The sequence below is a fragment of the Lissotriton helveticus genome, chromosome 7, assembly GCF_964261635.1.
Source record: "Lissotriton helveticus chromosome 7, aLisHel1.1, whole genome shotgun sequence".
Lineage (NCBI taxonomy): Eukaryota > Metazoa > Chordata > Amphibia > Caudata > Salamandridae > Lissotriton > Lissotriton helveticus.
Window position 1 is genome coordinate 853,073,107 of NC_136068.1, and position 23,003 is coordinate 853,096,109.

Here is a 23,003-nt window from a genome sequence, read left to right on the forward strand (position 1 = left end):
TAGCTCCCTCTCTCTCTGTCTTACTCCCTCTAGCTCCCGTTCTCTCTCTTACTCCTTCTAGCTCCCGCTCTCTCTCGCTTACTCCCTTTAGCTCCCGCTCTCGCTTACTCCCTCTAGCTCCCTCTCTCTCCGTCTTGCTCCCTCTAGCTCCCTCTCTGTTTTACTCCCTCTAGCTCCCTCTCTCTCTGTCTTGCTCCCTCTAGCTCCCTCTCTGTCTTACTCCCTCTAGCTTCCTCTCTCTCTGTCTTACTCCCTCTAGCCCCCTCTCTCTTACTCCCTCTAGCTCCCTCTCTCTCTCTTACTCCCCCTAGCCCCCTCTCTCTCGGTCTTGCTCCCTCTAGGTCTCTCTCTCTGTCTTACTCCCTCTAGCTCCCTCTCACTCTGTCTTGCTCCCTCTAGCTCCCTCTCTCTCTCTTACTCCCTCTAGCTCCCTCTCTCTGTCTTGCACCCTCTAGCTCACTCTCTCTCTGTCTTACTACCTCTAGCTCCCTCTGTCTAGCTCCCTCTCTCTGTCTAGCTCCCTCTCTCTCCGTCTTACTCCCTCTAGCTCCCTCCCTCTCTGTCTTACTCCCTCTAGCTCTCTCTCTCTCTGTCTTATTCCCTCTAGCTCCCTCTCTCTGTCTAGCTCCCTCTAGCTCCCGTCTCTCTCTTACTCCCTCTAGCTCCCTCTCCCTCTGTCTTGCTCCCTCTATCTCTATCTTAATCCCTCTAGCTCCCTCTCTCTGTCTAGCTCCCTCTCTCCCTGTCTTACTCCCTCTAGCTCCCTGTCTCCCTCTCTGTCTTACTCCTTCTAGCTCCCCCTCTCTCTTACTCCCTCTAGCTCCCTTTCTCTCTATCTTACTCCCTCTAGCTCCCTCTCTGTCTAGCTCCCTCTCTCTCTGTCTTGCTCCCTCTAGCTCCCTCTGTCTCCCTCTTTCTCTGTCTTACTCCCTCTAGCTCCCTCTCTCTGTCTTACTCCCTCTAGCTCCCTCTCTCTGTCTTACTCCCTCTAGCTCCCTCTCTCTCTGTCTTACTCCCTCTAGCTCCCTCTCTCTGTGTCTAGCTCCCTCTAGCTCCCTCTCTCTGTCTTACTCCCTCTAGCTCCCTCTCTCTCTGTCTAGCTCCCTCTCTCTCTGTCTTACTCCCTCTAGCTCCCTGTCTACCTCTCTCTGCGTCTTACTCCCTCAGCTCCCTCTCTCTCTGTCTTACTCCCTCTAGCTCCCTCCCTCTCTGTCTTACTCCCTCTAGCTCTCTCTCTCTCTGTCTTATTCCCTCTAGCTCCCTCTCTGTCTAGCTCCCTCTCTATCTCTTACTCCCTCTAGCTCCCTCTCCCTCTGTCTTGCTCCCTCTATCTCTATCTTAATCCCTCTAGCTCCCTCTCTGTCTAGCTCCCTCTCTCCCTGTCTTACTCCCTCTAGCTCCCTGTCTCCCTCTCTGTCTTACTCCCTCTAGCTCCCCCTCTCTCTTACTCCCTCTAGCTCCCTTTCTCTCTATCTTACTCCCTCTAGCTCCCTCTCTGTCTGGCTCCCTCTCTCTCTGTCTTGCTCCCTCTAGCTCCCTCTGTCTCCCTCTTTCTCCGTCTTACTCCCTCTAGCTCCCTCTCTCTGTTTTACTCCCTCTAGCTCCCTCTCTGTCTTACTCCCTCTAGCTCCCTCTCTCTCTGTCTTACTCCCTCTCTCTCTGTCTTACTCCCTCTAGCTCCCTCTCTCTGTGTCTAGCTCCCTCTAGCTCCCTCTCTCTGTCTTACTCCCTCTAGCTCCCTCTCTCTCTGTCTAGCTCCCTCTCTCTCTGTCTTACTCCCTCTAGCTCCCTGTCTACCTCTCTCTGCGTCTTACTCCCTCAGCTCCCTCTCTCTGTCTTGCTCCCTCTAGCTCCCTCTCTCTTATTCCCTCTAGCTCCCTCTCTCTCCGTCTTGCTCCCTCTAGCTCCCTTTCTCTCTATCTTACTCCCTCTAGCTCCCCCTCTCTGTCTAGCTCCCTCTCTCTGTCTAGCTCCCTCTCTGTCTTACTGTCTCTAGCTCCCTCTGTCTCCCTCTCTCTGTCTTACTCCCTCTAGCTCCCTCTCTCTCCGTCTTGCTCCCTCTAGCTCCCTTTCTCTCTATCTTACTCCCACTAGCTCCCGCTCTCTGTCTAGCTCCCTCTCTCTGTCTAGCTCCCTCTCTCTGTCTTACTCCCTCTAGCTCCCTCTCGCTCTCTTACTCTCTTTAGCTCCCTCTCTCTTTGTTACTCCCTCTTGCTCCCTCTCTGTCTTGCTCTCTCTAGCTCCCTCTCTGTCTTACTCCCTCTAGCTCCCTCTCTCGGTCTTACTTCCTCTAGCTCCCTCTCTCTGTCTTGCTCCCTCTAGCTCCCCCTCTCTCTGTCTTACTCCCACTAGCCCCCTCTCTCTGTCTGGCTCCCTCTCTCTCTGTATTACTCCCTCTAGCTCCCTCTGTCTCCCTCTCTCTCTTACTCCATCTGTGTTCCCTGGATTTGTATAAACAAGAGTGCGAGCAACAGGTGGCACTGTAGTGAAGAGCAAGCTGAAATTTGGAACTGGTTCACTGGAAAACTGAAGACTGTGCAAGATACTGAAAAATCGGAAACCATGCACCCTCAGATGAGCTAGGCTGCTATAGAGTTGCCTTGTAAGCAAAGAAAATTGCAGTCAAGCATTGCAGATCTCCTGCGAGACGCTGGCGAGTGTGAACAGCATGAGGAACAAGCTTGCACAGGGAGCGACAGTAAAGGTGAGAGCAGAGGCGAGGCTGCAGTGCAGATTGGTGTCACCCCATGTGTTGGTGTCACCAAGTGCGGTCCGCACCCCCCGCACCCCGCTAGTGACGCCACTGGTTCTTCGTGTTCTGAACCTGTAGGTTCTGATCCTCAAGGAGGAGGAAGTGATCTTGTAGGAGCAACGTCGCTATGAAGAAGGCAGTGTGCTAATTGGTCAAAGGAACAATCCCACCTCTATCAACTATAAGGGGGATATTCACAAAGGTAACATAAAAATAAGTTTACATTATTTTGAGTTAGGTAAACATCACATTTCCCCTATACTTTACCATAGGGAACTCTCCACTCACTAAATACAGGGAAAAGTAAAAACGTTTATTGATATTTACAATAAATATGTAGAAATATGTTTATGTTAAATATTAATGTAAATTAATTTTATATAGTTAAACTAAGGGGCATAATTACAAGGGAATGGCGGAGCATGGCATTAAGCACAAAAGGCTAACGCTACACTCTACCATTCCGAAAACGCAGGGATGAGAAATATTTAGAAAGACACAGCACATCCCTATGTTTTCCCTAGAGCTGACGCTAAGCTGCCTAGCGCCAATGCAGGCACCATTGCACCATAGTGCAAGGTGTGTGAGTTGAGGGAATGATTGTTTACATGCAGGAAGGTGTCCGTTGATGCAGATAAACAATCCTTCATGGTGGTTTGCTGTTTCTATGTATGCTGCACCATTCAGCACACATAGAAACAGCAAAAACAAGGAAAAATAAAGCATTTGCCATGTTAAGACCAGGTTTTCCGTGGTCATAATTTTGGCGCTGCATCCTATTTACGCCACCCTTGTAAATAGGGGGCAGCGTTTAAATCAATGGATGTTGCGGCGGAACGCCCACCGCAATCCCCATTGTCCACCCCTTTCACACTAAGTACAGCATGAAAGACTGCCTTATTTACAAGGTGGCGTTAAGCCATGTTAAGGGTTTAACTCTGCCTTGTAAATAAGGTGAAGCCCATATCACCACAGGAACGTCGTCAAAAGTGACATTCCGGTGGTGATAGGGGCCTGTAAATAGGCCCCTGAGGGTTTAATTAATATAACTATACAAACAAAAAAGATCTTAGATTCAAATTAAAAAATAAATTTCTACCTAAAGTAAAAAAAATTTGTTTTATTCATTAGTAATTATTAAACAGGATGCATAGATTAATAAAAAAAAGTCTTCATGTTTATTAAAAAATAATGTTATATTAATTTATATATTCAAAAAATGTTGTTCCGCCCTCAAAAGCAATTCTTAATTTTTTTATTTTGAGATAACCAACTGTCAGGTATTATCCTAGAATGCTTGGACTGAGAAGGGGGGATAGGCTAGTTCTGTGTTTAGTCCTAAACAGAATGAATTATTTTTTGTTGTTATTGAGTTTAAAGACATTTTCTCTCCTCTTTGTGACTACTTTACCCAGGATAGTTTACTTTGTTGAAAAGGGTAGTGAGAGTTGATAAATAATTGAGTATTGTAGCACATGATTAAAACCATTACCTGAGAATTATCTAAGATCTTAAATGAGGAACCTTGTAAACAGAATTTGGGAAATGTGGGAGCCTTGTGGAACCCCAGTGGAGGGTGCAGATTCATCTGACACAAAACAGGCTACAGCTTCCCATTGGAGGTGGGGTTAGGGAGGCTGTGAACTATTTTAAAGTGTGTAAGAAATTGGGTTATTGTTTGAGGGGGTGGAAGCACCACTGCGGCAACAACCACAATCCTTGTCAGGTTGAACCACAAAAGTCACAAAATTTACCTATGCTTAACTCTCTGGTAGCTTGGCACAAAGCAGTGCTTAACTTAGGGGCAATTCTTAAAGTATTTATGAAGCACACACATAGAAATAAAGTGAAAACACAACACAAGAAAAAATGTCAAACAAACTTAGAAAAATAGAGTACATTTAAATAAATGAAATGATAAAAGAGCAACAGAAATCCAATCAAATGAACCAGAGGTAAGCAATATCAAAGTTGTGAGTAAATACAGCACTTGAAAGCACAAAGCACTGTTCACAGTCATCTGTTCTTGCTGGACTAGGGGAAAGTCACAAGGTCAGGCCCACCCAAGTGCTGTACGGGTCGGATACATGAACCAGGTCCAGCAGAAAGAGATCTGTTTGTGGTGGAGGAGGCCACAAGGAGCAGGAGTGAATCGTGGGTGGTACCCACTGTGGTGCGAAGAGCAGGCCTGTCACTGCAGATTGTCATCACTACTGCACAAAGAGTCACTCAGGTGTTCTGGATGCTCTTTTCTGGAGCTTCGTGGTGGTGGTCACCGCAGACGGATGTGGCTGTAGAGCTAAGTGCAGATCTGGCATTTGCCAGTATTCATTGGTGGTTTCTGTAGGTCATCAGTGGAGGTTTGCCTTGGTCATTATCATGGGTGGCAGAGTTTCAGCATGAAGAGGCCTCTTCGCAGTCGCAAAAAGACCAAACTTCAGGATTTTGAGTTTTCCTCTTGGGAGAAGTTCAGACGGATGCCAGTCAAGGACTTGGGGGCACCTCTTATGGATCAATAACTCACTGCAGCAGAGAACAGATGGGCTCAGGCAGGGCCATTTGCAGCAGGTAAGCCTGGTAGCTGCAGGGAGGCCTTAGGAGCTTGTATTGCCCCTGTAGGGCTCCCCGTTAAAAACAGAATAACATTTAAATCCTTATGCCTGGACTATAAAGCCCTCCAGGGGAGAGGCTCGCAGTTCCTAAAAACTCACCTAGAAAGGTATCAGCCTACCAGGTGCTTTAGATCTAGCAATTTAAATCTGATCCAGGTCCCAAGATACAAAGAGGTCAGGTGGGGAGGGAGAAGCTTCCTGCAGTTTACAGCAAAGGCTTGGAATCAGCTCCCAATTACAATTAAAAACAGTCCCTCTCTACTTTCCTTTCGGAAAGAGATAAAAACATGGCTATTCATCTCGGGCTAATTTTTCTTGTGTTGAGCAGCTTGGTCCCTTACTCTTACCTCAGCGCCAAGATGCCCATGGGCATTCGTGGCACTTTATAAATCCTCAAATCAAATGTAGCTCAAACCGGAGTTCAGCCAACTGACCATGGAGTCATTCAGGTTAGCCTGGGCTGAAGGTAAGCAGGTCCAGTCTTCCTTCTCAAACACCAAAGAAGCCCCTCCAGCAGCATGGCAGTAATATGGCAGTTGGGCAGTAATCTGGTAGCAGGGCAGACCTCTTTCCATAATGTTAACAGATCTAGCAGTGTTTTGAAGAGTGGCTCTCTAAGTCCAATATTTTTCTCTGGTGCCATCGTTTATTTGGGGGGCATTCCATATATTACTCCCACACATGGTCCTGGAAAGTTCTTTCCCTTTACTGTCAAGACTCCAAACTGTCTGTGATGACAAAAGTCTGGTGTCAGAATCTTGTGCATGTGCTGGAGGTAAACCCTTTGAAGTGCAAGTGGGGAAGGACACAGCTACAGCCCAGCCATCCTGCCTGGATGGCCCATCCTGCCAACAACTAGTCCTCTTTTTGTGTTTAGCGTCTGGGAAGAACACACAAAGCCTAACAGCAGAGTCATTCACAGTCACATGACCCAGGACTGGCAGAAAGCACAACTCTTTATATGAAAATGTCAAGTCTAATAAATTGGATTGTTGGTTGACTGGGGTGTGAGCCCTGGTCAAGCAGCAACAACAATCCTTGTCAAGGTAAGGTGCAAGCAAACCCCAAATTAACCTGTGATCCACCCTCTAGTAGCTTGGCACAGAGCAGCCAGGCTTAACTTTTAGGCAATGTGTAAAGTATTTGTGCAACACTTCAAACAGTTGCACTGTTTGTGTTACTTCAAACAGTAACACAGAGAAATCACATTACAAAAGGAGCCCACAACAGTATTAGGACAATAGAGTGATATTTATTCAATAAAACAAGACCAAAACAACAAAAATCTAATTAGTAGAATCGCAGATATTGAACTTGAAATTATTTAGAGAAATAGCATCAAAAGGTGTAAACCCCCAACTTTGGATGTTTTGTCATGCCAGACCGGGTCAAAGCCACAAGGACAGGTCGACTGTAATGGAGCATGGGTTGGCTACAGGGATCTATTTAGGCAAGCTGAACATAGTACCTTAAATCATGGTTTGTGGAGCGTTGTGTGGTTCCGAGTCGAAGATGCGACATGCAGCCAAAGCGATGCATCTGTTTTGAGTTGTGGCGAGACTGCGGTGTCTGTTGCTGTTACTTCGACATCGAGGATCCCATCGATAAGAACTTTGAATACGAAGCTCATAGTCAAGGATGTGCAGCGCAGTCGGGGCAAGTTGTGTCATTGTCAAAACTACCGTCAATGAGAGATGTGTGCGCCTGCGATGAGGATGAGTTGTGCAGCATCAGTTACAAAGGCAATGTGGGCTGAGGTGGCAATGTGAGACTTTGCGACAGGTCTAATCCATACAGCAGTTGAGAAGCATTGTTTCTGCTGAGGGTTGTGCCGCACAGCAGAGGATATGCGTAAGTTCCGCTGGATGTACAGAGACTGGCAAAGCACCATACTCCCACTTCCAAGGGTTCAGAACTGGGGTGGCAACACTTGGCACGGTAGACTTACAGATGGCAGAGTACATATGTAGATGCAAGCTTGTTTGAAGTCTGTTATGTCCCTGCTGCTTCAGATCAGGAGGCCAGCCAATTAGCCATTGGATCACTCTGGACTCTGGGTTCCAGAGATGCAGGTGCGGTCCTTCTCCTTCAGGCAAGAGGGCAGCAGGCATCAGGTCATTAAAGCAGGAGTCAAGCAGAGTGTAGTTCAGTAGAGTTCCAGTCCTTCAGGAGCACATCAGTCCTTCTTCCTAGCAAAGTACCCATTGGTCCAGAAGTGTACTGAAGATCTGGCATATGATGTCCAGTATTTATACCCAGTTGTGCCTTTGAAGTGGGGGATAAGCTTCCAGCATTTCCCTTTGAGGTCCTCGGGTATTCTGCGTTCCCTGTCCTGGCTCTAACTGGAAGAGGTATGCAGTCCTTTGTGCAGAGGCAGAATACAGCCTATCCAGGTGTAAATGGGGCTGTGCCCAGCTCCTCCCTCCCATCCTGTGATGGGCCAACCAGACACACCTAATCTCTCTATTAGGTATGGCTGTCCAGGAGGAATATACAAAGCCCAACTGTTAGCTAGACCCGGTCATGTGACCAGAGACAGGCTACAGGCACTAAATGGATACAGTAGGAAAATGATACCTTTCTCAAGGTGGCATTTTCAGAATTTAAAATCTTACTTTACCATGGGTTAACATTTAAAATTGTGATTCCAGAGAAACCAAACATGAACTGGTTATGTTTTCTCAATTGGAAATTACACTTCTAAAATGTAATAAGGCAACTCCAATGTTATCCTATGGGAGTGATAGGCCTTGCAGTATTGAAAAACAAATATAAGAGTTTTTCACTATCAGGACATGTACAACGTAAACTTAATGTCCTGCTTTTTAAATGCATCGCACCATGCCTTCTGGGCTGTCCGGTACCTTCCCTAGGGGTGAATCATATATATAAAAAAGGAAGGTTTTGGCCTGGCAAAAGTTTTATTTTATAAGATCGAGATGGCAATCTAAAACTGGGCACACAGGCTCTGCAATGGCAGGTCTGAGATATGTTTAAGTGCTACTAAAGTGAGTGGAACAACCAGTGTTGCATGCCCATTGTTAGCATTTAATTTACTGGCCCTGGATGAAGGTAGTACCACTTACTAGGGACCTATAAGAAAATTAAATATGCCAATTCGGGATACGCTAAGGTCACCATGTAGAGGAGAGAGCACAAGCACTTCAGCACTGTTTAGCAGTGGTAAAGTGCACAGAGTCCTAATGCCAGCAAATACAAGATCAGAAAAAATGGAGGAAGGAGGCAAAAAGTTGAGGGGAAGATCACCCTAAGGCTGACAGGTCTAACACCAACATTCAAAAAAAAAACTTTCATAACTGTAACTTAAAGTCCGATCTTATCATTAAGGATGATTTTAAATTACATTTCCTTTAAGTCTAAAGAACATATTTCTATCTGTTCATAATCTCAAGTTATCACTTATTAAATGTAGTTAGGTAACCCATTGTTAGTCAGATGCTTTTCACTGCCAGTATATGTAAAACGTAAGTACCTACTTTTTAAATACAATGCACCCTGCCTTATGAGTCCGACGGTGCGGGGGTTGCCTTTAGGGCCTACCTTATATTTATAGGTTTTAAAAAAAGAAGGGTTCAGGCCTGGACAAAGGTTTATTTTGCCTGGTCAAAATGGCTGTATAACACTGCACTACAGGTTGCAGGAAATAAAAATAAATGTAATGTGGCAATTAAGAGCCAGACATTTTTTACCATGTTTTAGGGAGAGGGCACAAGCAGTTTACCACTGGGTAGTAGGGAAAATGCACTGAGTCCCAATGCCAACAAAATTCGGGTTCAGCAACAGATGGCAAAAATCTGGGGAACACCCTGGAAAAAGGACCAAGTCCAACGATGTATGTTTATAGGAATGAGCTTCAGAGGCAAGTCTGTGCAAGAAGATGTCATTGCCCCCCTTATTGAATGTGGCATAAAGGTTTATATTACTCATTATTACAAGCAAGCATCCAATCCAATCATCTTTGAACCAGAAGGCATGATCACAGAAGCTGAGCAGTGCATTTCTTGTCATCTAGAGCGTGAAACTAGGATTACATTAGGGAAAGACAATTGCCAATTTCTAAGAAAGCCACCTGAAACTGTTTGATGGCATCTTTTTTCAAGAACTTTCACTAGATCTGGTAAGATAGTGATTGGCCAAACATGTACAAACAGAAGGGTCTCTGGTAAGTTGGTGATTCACCTATACATTTATTGACAGAAGGGTCCAGGTTGTTATTTTTTTGAATGGGTAAGTATTCTTCCTCTGTTTCAATCTGGTATTACAATCCAATCAGAGAATGGGTTGAGTCTGAAGTGGAATCTGTGGAACTGCAAAGGAGATGAAATTTGGTCACTGCTAACATGTTCTGGGGCATAGTATTGAATAGTTTTTATTGTATCTATAAAGAAAGAGTTAAGTTATTTGCACAGATGAAGTGAAGGGGTGATTCCAAGGAATCATTAATGGCAAATGTAGCCAGTATGTATCATTCTCTAAATTGATGTTTGCCTTTGCCTGTGTTTTGAACCCAATTATGTTGCTTGGCAGTTTTAAAGGCTTTTTGTAATCTTTAGGAAGCGCTAGAAAGGGAAGCCTGTCAGCTGGACGTAGCTGTTTCTGCCACTTTGCTACAGTATGGTGGTTAGCATTTCTCATATCTTTAAGTTTGGTAGTAAATCAAGCAGCATGATGACAATGCTGTCTCAATTTTATACATGTGTTGGTCTGTGTAAGGAAGTTCTTCATGTGAGAAACAAAGATGTGATATGCCAATGTACAGGAGATATTGGGTAAAGCACCGGGGCACATCTGTCTTGGCCATTTGAGCTTCTAATTTGTGAGTTTAGTAACTGTGTGACCCATCAGGTATGGGAGCTCTGCTCTTAAGAGGTGATGTGTATGAAGAGCAGCATATCATGTGTAGAGGTTAAAGCCAATTTTAGCATGACTGATCATGCAATAGATTGGCTAGTGTCTAGCAGGTTATCCATGTTCTTTAAAAAGATAAGGCCAGGCACTGAATTCCTCGTTTGAGACCATGTGAATAGGATAGAGTAGTATAGAGAAGCTAGATGGTCAGTGAGCCATAAGTAAAAATCTTCCCAAACATTAGGTGCAGAATCTTTGAATCAAATAGACTCAAGTAGGTCGCACCCAGCATTGATTGCATGGCAAGCCAAACAGGAAAAAAAACACCACTGAAATGCCAGTGCGGTTAGACGGTATGGGTGTAGCAGTCCTGCATTTCAGCAGATGGTAGCCCATCTCTTGGTTGCTTCCAAGAGCATATTTGGCTGAGGCTCACCCCCTGAAAGATAAGTAGTCCCCTAGCATCCAGCACCAAAACAATCCTGCCTACAACTTAGGCAGCCTTGCACCATGACGCAGGGGTGGCAGACTTGGTGCTAGGCTGCTAATTATGTGCCAGCTCAGGCAGAGGACATGAATGCATTATATCTTGCTAGATATAGTGCATTACTGTTCTCCCTCTTTCATAATGTTGTGGTAGCTTGCTGTGATCTTTTGAGCAAGTGGTGCATTCCTAGTACGAACGGGCTCATTCACAGTTGCGAAGAGTCCAAAAGCCTGATTTCAGGGGCCGGGAGTTATAGGGGATGAAAACAGCTGTAGAATCCACTTCTAAGGCCCAGATCTTTGAGCAGGCACCTCAGGCAAAACTGTGACTCACAGAAGGCACGGTCCATCAGCACCAGCAGAATTGTGGGAAGTCTTTTGTGTTCCTGAGACTTCAGAAAGGAGGAGGCAAGCCAGCAAGACCTTGGATATCATTTGGAGGGAAGGCAGAGCCCGGCTCTCCTTCCACCAGAGTCAGGGAGCAGCAGAAAGCAGGGCAACACGCAGAAAATCAGTCTCTTGAGTTCTTTAAGCAGGTCAGCAGGCCTTCTAACAGAGGTTTAGTTCAAGACCCAGAAGTGTTATGATTTAAGAAGCCAGAGACCCAGTACTTATACCCAAAAGTGCCTCTGATGTAATTAGTGACTTCAAAAAAACTCTTTGATATTTACAAGGATACCTTTCAGCCCAGCCCTGTCTGCCAGGCTAACCCTGGGGGGAGGTAAATCAGTGCTTTGTGTGAGGCCAGCCTATTCAGATGTAAGCGTAAGAAACCTCTCCCACGTCCTGTCCAGGGGGTCTATCAGAATGCAGATGAGCGCTCAGTCACACCCAGCCCTTCCTGTGTTTGTGGCTGTATAGATAGAATGCCGAAAGCGTTGCTGTCACCCAGCGCAGGTGTGTATTGGAGACAGGCTGCCAGGCACAAAGAATAGTAAATATAGAGAAATGGCCAAATTCTATAAGTGGCATTTCTAAAACAGTCATGTTAAATCCAACTTAACCAGTATGGAGGATTTTTCATCACCATTCCAAGCATATCAAACATGAAAAAGATACTCCTCTCTGATCAGGAATTACAGCTTAAAATTATATTAGGTAATTCCGAATGCTCTCCTATGAGAGTGGTAGGCCTCACTGTTGAAAACTAAATAGGCTGTTTGTCACTAATAGGGCATGCAAAACATAAAGGTACCTGTCCTACCTTTTTGTTACATAGCACCCTTCTCTTGGGCTTACTTAGGGCGTACCTTAGGGGGGGCTTATATGTTATTAAAGGGACGTTTAAGGCTTGGCAATTAGTTTTAAATACCAAGTAAAAGTGACAGAAAACTGTGCACGCAGGCCCTGCAGTAGCAGGCCTGAGACAGGTTTGAAAGGCTACTTCTGTGGGTGGCATAATCAGTGCTGAAGCCCACTAGTAGCATTTGAAGTACAGGCCCTGGGTATATGGTATACCACTTTACAAGAGACGAATCAGTACAACAAATATGCCACTCAGGTATACACCAATGTCATCATGTTTAGGGGAGAAGCACCTGCCCTTTAGCATAGTTTAGCAGTAGCAAAGTGCTCAGAGTCCTAAGGCCAACAAAAGGAATCCGCAAAATAGGAGGCAAAAGGCAAAACGTTGGTGGAAAGACCACCCTAAGAATGTCAGGTCTAAAACATTCTCTTTACCATTCTGCACATATATCTGAAGCAGTTTGCAATAGATTAAATACTGTGTGTTCACAGGGTGAAACCTGCCTGTCAAGCGTTTTTGGATTCCTATAAGTTCTCATTTTGTTTCAGTTACAAAATATTTCATTTGTTTGCCTCAAATCCATATTCCTATCCCTTCTTTCTTTTTTGCTTTTCCTTTCCTGCCACATAAGTGGAGTTTGAGTAAGTCTTTCAAATGGCACTTAAAAATCCAGATTCTGCTAATTTGATTTTCATTCTAGGAGTGATGGCAACTTGTTTGCCTTACATTAAGGCTACGGTCACTAAATGTGATCTACCTCTCCCACATAAGGACATTACCTTCTATATGATCTTGGTAGCGGATGCAAAAAGGTTCCTCTTGTACATCCTCTCAGTCAGAATGTTTTATTCTCTACCATGGTCTAATTGAAGGTTCTGGAGTAAGAATGTTTTATTCTCTACCATGTACTAATTGAAGGTTCCGGATTCATTTTTTTAAATTGTATTACACCTACTCCCAGTAATCCGTTATTACGTAGGCTGTCAATTATCAATGATATTCTTTGATCCTAGAATCTTTATACTTTCTGTCTCCTTTAGTAATAACAACCACACACAATATGAGTGAATGAAAACATTAAAAAAATGGCAAAAGCTCAGCTCAGGATGGGAAAAAAGCTCTTCACTGCATATAAGCGGGGCGAGACTCGAGCTATACGCCTGGGACAAGGGATGATCTTATGTTCTGTGATGATGTACCTTATATTCGGATTTACCACACTTGGATCCTATCTCAAGGGGTAAGTTATAAATATGGTATTAGATGTATACCACAAACATAACTCTTAAAAAGATTAATTTCGTTTTTGTATGGATGTTACCTAAATTGTAACTGTAATTGCTAGGTACAAAAAGACATACAACGTGCACAACTTAAAACCAAATTAGCAGAATTAGAATTTGAAGTGTTACCAGGTAGACTGTCATGTGATATATGAAAATAGAAATGTACTATTTTGATGAAATCATTACAACACAACATACTGTGCTGAAAAGTCTAATAAGTAACACTGCAGGTTACAATATGAGTAGATCATCAACATTCTCATAGTGTTATGATTCACATTTGAATTTGGATAACCTCTCACTTGTGGATGGTGGATAAAGATTTCCAAGTCCCCTCAGCTGAAGTTTTAGATAGCCACCGCTGTCGACAGTGACAATTTCCAGCTTCAGAATGTTCTACAGGTTCGAAAATTGGACAATGCAGGTGCAGAGTGGGAAAGGCAATACAATGCTGCAAGGGTGAGTTGTGTTTCCAGGAAGGAGGATCTTTTTAACGGGAAAAAAGGGAAATTGTCTTCAGGCTCTATCAGGGAAATCCAGAGCAGGTGACATGGAATGGCTGCCAATGAGGACCAGTCTACCAACTGTTCTGAGCAGCAGTGAAAATGATTTCCGATTGCTGTGTATGACTCCTAGAGCTCCCATTCTTTGTAAACTTCAATTTTGTACTTTGCATAGTAGACAACATTCCAGTTTCCCACACGGCTAGTTAAATGTGAGACTGCCATACTCCGAAAGAGTGATTCACGATATATATGTTTCTATTTCTTATTCAGACCTATACACATGAAAAGTTGGAGATTTCACACATGCACCATTGGTAGGCGAGTCAGAAAGCCAGTCTTACATACAGAGATGCTTGGTATGCCTGCGTGAATTCCACTCTGGCTATGGATATGTCTGTATTTGTATATGTTGTTGGCAGTCTATGGCAACACTCTGTGCAGATGAAGTTTATGTAATACTCTTATGACCAGATGCATAAAGCCGTTATGCAATCGCAGATTCTGAGATTCACAAAAGCTGTGAACCTAAAATCACAAATGTGTTAGGTATTAAACCCATTTTGGATTCAGAAAAGCCTTTCCGACTTGCAAAATGTGTTTAGCAACACATAGCAAATCGCAAGTAGGAACTGATGTGAAACCAGTGCTCCAGGTTACAGGGGAGGACTGATAGCCCGAACTTTTTGACAAATGGGAATTTCTTGTAAAGAAAAAGCAGCTACAGTTCCTGGAAAACACATGCTGCTTCAAAAAAATATATCTTATTTTCCAGTTTGGGAATGCAATCACATGCTTCGTGGCCTCTGTTCTCGGCAGACCACCATCCCTTTGTTTGGAGCTATTCACAATGGGTGACTTTCTAATTAATATACACTAGGCAGGTTTTTCTGTGAGCCTCCAGGCTAGAGATTTTATGACGTGTCCCATTAGTATGTAAGCTGCATTGCAAAATCAGATACGAGTTGCAAAAAGCCAGTGCGTCATTCACAACCACTTATTATGACCTGTCTCTTATTATATCTGGCCCATAGATCCATACATTGGTGGGTATTCACAGCCATTTACATTGCATTTAGCCCCTATTGTGCACTTTAAATCTACATGTTAATTAATTGTATGTACATAGAGTATAAATTGTCAAAAGAAATGCCAGAATAGCCACTAATGTCAAGAGTGTTCGAAGATGGGAGCATTGCATATGAAAAGAAAAACATTCACGCACCCGGTAACCATGACGGGTGAAATATCCCACGAAGATACCACGATGTATGAATTATATAGTGGCCCTTAATATTGACCAAAAGGAACGCTCATGTGAAGCTACAAAAATTATATTCTATCCTTGTGCTGGCCTAACGGTATTGAGAATCAAATGTATAGCCCTAAATCCTTGAAAGATCATTGTAAATCGCACTCCAGAGTGGTGCATAGACATGAACCAAATCCCAATAGAGCAGAGAAGCTACATTCCTAGAAAGGCGCAACCATCACATGTAAAATATGAATACAGATTGGCATATTGTGTGCATGACTAACTGCAGAAAGCTGATCTGCGCTTGCTTAAATTGCATTGAGTAAATGCAAACTCTTCACTATGTTTTAAGACCAGAGAAGTGTCCAGGGCAAACACGTCCATTATTCATCCAAGATTCACTAAAGCAAATACCATGCATATATATGCTGTGTTTGCCTTTTACAGAACCTGTTAAGCGGTAGCAGCTGGCATCTGCAGGTACGGTGGCATGTGCACAAAAAAATTAAAAAAGTAAAACTTACCAAACATTGCGTCCTCCGTGACGGACCTCTTCCGTGACGGACCTCTTCTTTCGCCCACAGGAACTGGATGCTGCAGATCCCTTGAACATTCATGGTGTGGTTGCTAACCAGCGTAAGATCTGTGCCCTGAAGGGTAGGAGCGGCCTCACTCTGCGCTCTAGAGTGCTTTAGAGGCCTGCACTTTCTCTCAACCTGGTTGTCTTAAGACAGCTGGGTTGAGAGGTTTAAAGTGGCTGTCACAAGACAACTGGCCAAAGAGACAAGTACACTTTAAACAGTGCAAAGGCAGTCCTCTGCTCACCACTCCTCCCTGCTGTCACTCAGTAGACCCCACCCCATCCTGATGCTTGGCTCAGTGTGGGATGATGAAATATAAAATGGTATTTTGAGCTTTGGGGGGAAATTAAGTGGGACAACGCTCCTCCGCTCCAATGGAGGATACCTCCATGCTGTTCAGACTAACCCTGGGCGAAGCACTACGCTACTCTCGCGTAGTTTGCGAAGTTTGCGCAACTTCGCACTATGCGAAGTTGGCGACCGTGAGCAAGCAAAATGACATCCTTGCGAGACTTTTTCCTTGTTCGCGATCCGCAACATCAAGTTGCCGATCGCGAGCATGGTAAATAAACCTCCCGGCGAGATTCTCAACGTGGGGAGGTCAGGTTTCTCATTGCGAGTAGTCACGCATGCTCGTGACCGGTCGCGATGAGAAACTACCAGTCCGCGTTGAGAAAGCTGCAGCTCGAGTAAAAAACTACTCGAGTGGCAGAAAAGAACAGCTCGCACTGTGCAAGATGGTATTTTTAATGATTGCACAGTTCCGGATGCTTGTCCGCACTGTGCAATCATTGAAAACGACATCCTGCACAGTGCGAATATGCTACTACGCAGTTCGCGTAGTGCTACGCGTAGCTCGCGTAGTGCGAAGTGCACTTCACGTAGCTACACGTAGCGCTACTTCGCGAACTACGCCCACCCCTAGTTAAGACCTGGTTTAAGGGAAGGCACAATGAGCACAGTTTACAAATTGGCCCGAGTCATACACAAAAGCTCATGATCTGCATATATTTTCATGCACATGATTCTGTCTCTTTCTCATTATTAACATTGTTAATAAAATCATTGGCACATCAGTGCAGACCTTCAAATCAGAGCTAGACTGGCTGTTCTATCACTATGGCATTTCTCTGATAGATTGCAGGCTAGGGATCTGTTTTCAGGGCAGGATGAGCATAGTGATGCACCTACTCCCCCTGTGGCCCCAATCTAGACACGACCCCCTACAATCTGGGGCTGGTTGAACATCTTTTCCAGTGCTGATTTTGGTTTCCAGGCCTGCCCTGCTTTAAAGAAATGTGCATGAAATACACTCAAGCACCCACGTGAGTGGGAAAGCAGAATAACGTCATGCTTGTCTTATCATATTCCCCCCATTCTACCAATATATTTCTGGCAACCAATCCATTTCAACATATTAGATGCCTGCCGAATACTTTACTATGCATGGGTCAGTCAAGCAGCTGCAATAGTTTGTGGGCATTACCTATGCTGACTGCTGCTTTGTAAATCAAAGCCAGATCTAGCAGGAGGGGAGCAACCATTTGTAAATTTGGAAATCATGCAGTAGACAAAATAATATTCGTTAAAAAATGATCATAACAGCATAGTTACTTTGACAAGTGTCACATTATAGGACAATATTGCATCCTTATCCAGATAATGAAATCACAGGGTTTTAAATTAAAATGTAGTGTCTCATACACAAAAGGGCAACAAGGCGGAAAGAGACAAGAGGAAAATAAATGTGTGGAATGAGGGCAACCCGGATTTTCATCAAAGTTGAACACTAAATCCTTGGCTTTCTATGATGATCTTGTATTGCGGTCTAAGTACTTTTCAGATAATTTCATTTTAGTTATTTGAATTGTAATAATGTCTTGTTTTTCCAGTGTTTGGTCAGAAGAATTAGAGTGCACGCTGCTCCAAGCCACTATAAAGGGCAATGAAAGCTGGTCCTCTGACTGCAGCCAAGACTGCTGTAGCACATTGCAGTACCCTTGCTTGCAAGTGTTTGTCAACTTGAGTTCTTCAGGGCAGAGGAAATTTCTTTTTCACACAGAAGACACTCCTGAGACAAACCCAAAGGTAATTGCAAATAAAATATAAAACTATTATATGAAAGAGAGTTTGCTTTTGCTGCCAGAATCACAAAAAGAGTTTTATGTTTCAAAGGCACCCTTCTTCAAGCTTGTTTTAGTGGTGATAAAATGCAAGAGAACTAGACCCCAGGAATGCAGCACGAATGAGGTGGCTTGTCCCATTAAGTAATTCTTTCTCAGAAGTAAAAAAAAAAGGACCAATCTAAATGGTTATATTAAATGTTGGATCTATGAGGTCAGACGCAATTTTTGAGGGCCCTTAGACTTTAATGGACTTCTGGAATGATGGAGGGTAAGTTAACGGGGCTCCACGACCTCTATCACTGAGTCGTCAGTGATGCTAGTGAGCATCCAGCCACACCGGAGAGGCGGCCCCCCATTACCACCACCACAGTCCCTCCTCAAGAGGAGCCTGGTTGCAGATGGTGTATTCTGATGAGGGTATGGTTATACATTCATACCCATTTATACTCACCATCCCTCTTTGAGTAGAAAATTAAGTACTTAGGCCCTGACGAAATGCCACAATCGATATGACAAACAAGGCTTGGAACATGTTGACCACTATCCTGATCCATTACGCTTGATGAGACCATTGACAATCTCCAATAACAAGCATCACAGGTTTTTAATCATAATATGGAACCCGCAAAATAAAGCAAACTCCATGAGTTCCCATAGTTATTTTTCACTCTATTCACCCCACACTCTACTCACTTTTGTACATACACCACATATCCCACAAACACCCACTTTATCAACAGCATAACCCACAGGTAAAAGATCTCTGGCAAAAAGCCCCGTGTGGGTACCATTGGGCATTGCAGCACAGACACAATGAAGATCTGCCCTATGATGAAGCATTACACCTTCCGGGTGTGTGAGGGTCCTTGCTCCTTGTTGGAGCTATATTCCCCCCTTCTGTACTGACCTGCTCGCCCTGCTAGGAGCAGCACATCTTGTTAATGACCTTCAATTGATACAAGCTACATCCAGTAGTGAATGTGGTTAAAAGTGAGAGTCTTTGCAAGAATGTCATGTTGTGTTCTGATGTGAATCATGGCTTAAAAGTTTTCAAAACAGGCCAAGTCAGATTAATCTTTGTAAGAGTTTCTTAAAGTCTTCAGGTCAGGCAAACAGTGACTCTATCCACTTGAGTTCAGTTCACTATCCTCAAGTCCATTTAAAACTAGCAACACACACAGTAATCTGAAAATCCAACACATACTAGCAGTGGCGGCTGGTGACATTTGAAAGTGGTGAGGCGGAAATCCAGGCAACTTTTGTGTCGATGTATGTTAGTTAGCAAATCTTGACTGAGACAAACACTGACAACAAACATGTAAAATAAACGAATGAAGATCTATGCAAAGTGAAATTAAACGTAAGGGTGACAAATTGGTATCATTTTCAAACGCCTTGCAGCCCTCCACATATAATGATCTTTTTGAGCCAGACAACAGAACGTGCTAACCTGAAAGGCAGGTTAATGGCCTTTTTTGCAGTTTTTATACAGCGCAAACTTGGCCAAGGGGCATCGGAGGACTGCACATAACCTGCCACTCCAGCTGTCTCTTCCTTCAGGCCCCCCGTCTGGGAGTGGGGGGTGCACACACTTTCTCTGGCCCTGATGACTCGTCAGGGCATGCTGGCCTTCTGAGGCCTCCACTCAGCCTCCCAGTGTACCGCCTTTCAGGACCACAAGCGGCAGACCCACTTTCGCTGCAGACACGCCCGAGCCAGTCCTCCATAGGCAAACACCTGGCTTTCTAAGGGCAGCCTGTCGTACGAGAGCCCACGCAGGCTCACCAACCCAAGGAAAGCTGCATCTCCCCGGGTACGAGACAGACGTGTGCCACCCACCACCTCTTCCTATAAGCTGGCCTGTGGTTAAATGCGGCCATGGGAAGGCCCCATCCAACCTCAGGTTTAAAATGTAATACTACACCCCTTGAGGGTTCCCGTGATTAACTAACCAAAATCTTGCAGCCGAGCCCACAAACACGCTGCAACTGAAACGGAGGCAGGCAGGCGAATTGCCATGTGAATGCTCTTCAGTGCCTGCACCTCTTACAACATAAAACATCAAAACTCGTCAGTGGCTTGACCTTCAAATCTCTGCAGTGTAAATGTTTATTCATCAATTCATTGAAAGCGGCCCTTCTATAATCTGCCATTTCTTGCCCGCTAAACATGCCCAGCCTACAAAACCAGGACACAAAATTTAGAAAGGCATTGTGCACACAAACCTGATGAGAGCTTTTAGAACTCTTGGTAGCTGCCCTGAGACTCGAGCAATACATAGATGCAAGGATCAGGAACAGAGAATGTAAGGCTCTCATTTAAGCTGATGACTCACTTGTCTTCACAAGAAAGTCAGATACTTCACAACAATCAAGCCTCATCAGCCCTCCCTAAAAAAAACAGGCCTCATCAGCCCTCCCTCGCAAGGACCTGATCATGTCTCGTGACCCCCAGAATATAATCAAATAAAGTACTGCAACAATTAGAAAGATATGCTTTTCATCCAGATTCTGATGGTCGAGTCTTGTGTTTCTTTAAATTTGTGTGGCCGGCATGACGGGTGGGTGGGGGTTGGTGGAGGTGGGAATGGGGTCGTCGCTGGAGGGGGGGGGGGGGGAGGGGTTTGTTTAATTAAAAAAAACGTAACTTACTGTCCTGCACCACTGCCACCTCAGCTTCAGGAAGTTCTGGATGGGTCCTGCCTTGCCCTTTTCCAATACCTGCATCGTCATGGCAGCCTCCCTCCCTCCCCTCCACCAATCACAACGCTGCAATGGCAGCGTTGTGATTGGTGAGGTGCAGCTGAGCGTGCCCCACCCGGGTTATTTTCTCTATGTAGGCTGCTGCATGCAGCAGCCTACATAGAGAAAAAGGGAGAGTGTGCGGTCCTGCTCGAGGGAAGGGGGGATTGGCTTGCCCACTGTTGTGCATACAGACTTTTTGGTCGGCCCCAGTGGGCAAGCCACTCCCCCTGCCCTCAAGCAGGACCGCCCACCCCCAACCAGGCACTTCTGCTTTCTCGCAGTGTGAGAAGCAGAAACATGAAAAGGTAGTTATCACCATTTATGTTTCAGCCTTTTCGCACTGCGAGAAAGCAGTGGGGCAACACCCCCATGCCCCAGTGGGGGAGCCGCCACTGCATGCTAGTGCTTCGGTCTGGAATCACAGTACCATTTTAAATCAACAGCTTCCAGGAGAGAAAAAATCTCAAGCTAGCTAAGAGATCTTCAGCAGTGATGGAGATTTCAGTAACCCTGGAAGCCCAGTTCAATACAATCCTGAAGCATGTAATTTCCAGTGTGATAATATAGTGGAAAGACTTGGGAAGCGTCCATGGTTTTAATTTCCATCGGCTCAGCAAGATTTCTTCATTGGTTCTCCTCTTCTTGTATGGAACACAGAAAATGTGTTTTGCAGCACTATTTCAGGAACAATCAAACTCTTCCACATGAGGAAATTGTTTATGTATAGCACACTCACTTCCACTCAAAATTATATATGACAAGAACTGTGGGATGTGCTTTCAAGACAGCTATAGCTAGGTCTCCAATGAATGGTAAATATTTCATACATATTTTTGTCTGCAATTATCTATATTTATTTTTTGCTCTTTTTGTAGAATCCCTATTTATTAATTGGGAAAAATAAATCTGAGACTAGTACATAACCATATGTATTTAACTGATAAAAGTTGCACTTGCAATTGGATGCCTCCTTGGTTTTAGTGCTATACAAAGCCATATATAATTCAAACCCATATACAATACACTCTTAAAAAATAGCATTTTAGCACACATGCAAATCTGCAACAGAAGAAAGCTTGATTAGAAAAATGTTTTACCTTTTTTTTTAAATATGCTGGGTGTTAATCTACAGACCTAAATGCCAGGCACCCATCGTACACATCAAAGTTCACTCAAAATGTTTTATTTTCTAAAATGTTGCCATCTATAAAAATAAATACAGGCAGATATATAGATACCTTTCTCTTTATCTATATCTAAAAACAAACAGGAAAAACTGAAAATTGAGAGCCTTAGTGATATCCCACGGAGACATCTGTGAAAAGTGCAAATGACAAGTGGAATCTTTACAGGGGAAAGGATCTCCCAAAACTAAATACTACAAAAGCCAAATATTCCCTTCAAAACTTAATGTGTTTGCGACGTCACTCAGAAGTAAACCACTAAAATAGGTATTTGAAATCTATTGGGTCATTTCCGATATAAGTATCCATATGTTGTGATCATGAAGTCAGACATGGTCACCATTAAAAATGTATGAATATGGGATGTTAACCAATGCTTAGCTTTGGCATATGAAAGCACACTGATGCAAGCTGCATGATTGTTGTGTAATCCTCTGAATTCCAGAGATATTTATGGTTAGTAGCAATTTAAAAAATGTTAATCAATAAGGCAGTGAGGGTATTGAGGTATAGCTAATTTAAGCAATGACTTACTTCAATATTATACATTGAGGGCTAGTCTATTGCTCTGACTTCATCTTAGAACATGCAAATGAGAGTATGTGCCAGTTTGGACATATATGTTATCTAATTTTAAGCAGACCATGTAGAGACTGAAAACAAACTATCATGTCCTGGTTGATAACAGAAATAACTTTCTTTTTTATGCTTTTCCTTGAGTAGAAGCGGATAAATAATACTCAAAATCTTTGGCATGTCTCTGTGCTTGTGACACACCATGGATAGCCCCTCTACTCAATTATAGAATCTGATACATTTTAGATTTCAGAATATTTCTAAGGGAAAACTTCATGCTCCAACAAACAAAATCCATAAAGCCACACAGATAAAGATCATATCTCCATCCAGGCACCGTAACTGTATTCTAGAGACTTTTACCATAGTAAAATGTACACACATTAGTTTAGTTTAGTGTTGTGTGTGTTAGCAATGATGGAACCCTTTTGGCTCCTGATGGACTCCGTAGAACTGTGAGATAAGCATTGAGCACAGGAAAGAATACAAGTGTAGAATGTTGAATTCGCAGTTACAAGCAGAAGAATAAATAAAGACATGTAATACTAAACTCTGCGTGTGGTGTTATAGTTAGTGGGTACCCAGGCTGGGGAGGATTCTACAACTAGTGACAAGATAGAGGATAAGTAACCCGTAGATCAACTGTGCTCTTCTAGAGAGTTTTCCATGGTCCAGCAAACTCCTTGTGCATGCCATGTGCACCTCAGTCGAACCACTGAACCAACATTTGACGTATGTGGAGTCAAAGCGCAACTCCAGCCAGAGTGAAACATTTGATGATAA

At 43.9% G+C, this 23,003-nt stretch overlaps 1 protein-coding gene across 1 annotated transcript in view; it reads left to right on the top strand.

Moving 5' to 3' along the window:
- Nucleotides 1-23,003, top strand: part of KCNMB1 (potassium calcium-activated channel subfamily M regulatory beta subunit 1) — a 97,403-nt gene that overhangs the window by 24,494 nt on the left and 49,906 nt on the right. The window contains exons 2-3 of the mRNA XM_078650713.1: nucleotides 13,006-13,205; nucleotides 17,483-17,678. Of these exons, the coding sequence (XP_078506839.1) occupies nucleotides 13,051-13,205; nucleotides 17,483-17,678 (351 nt within the window). The 5' untranslated portion in view covers nucleotides 13,006-13,050. The remainder of the gene's footprint in view (nucleotides 1-13,005; nucleotides 13,206-17,482; nucleotides 17,679-23,003) is intronic.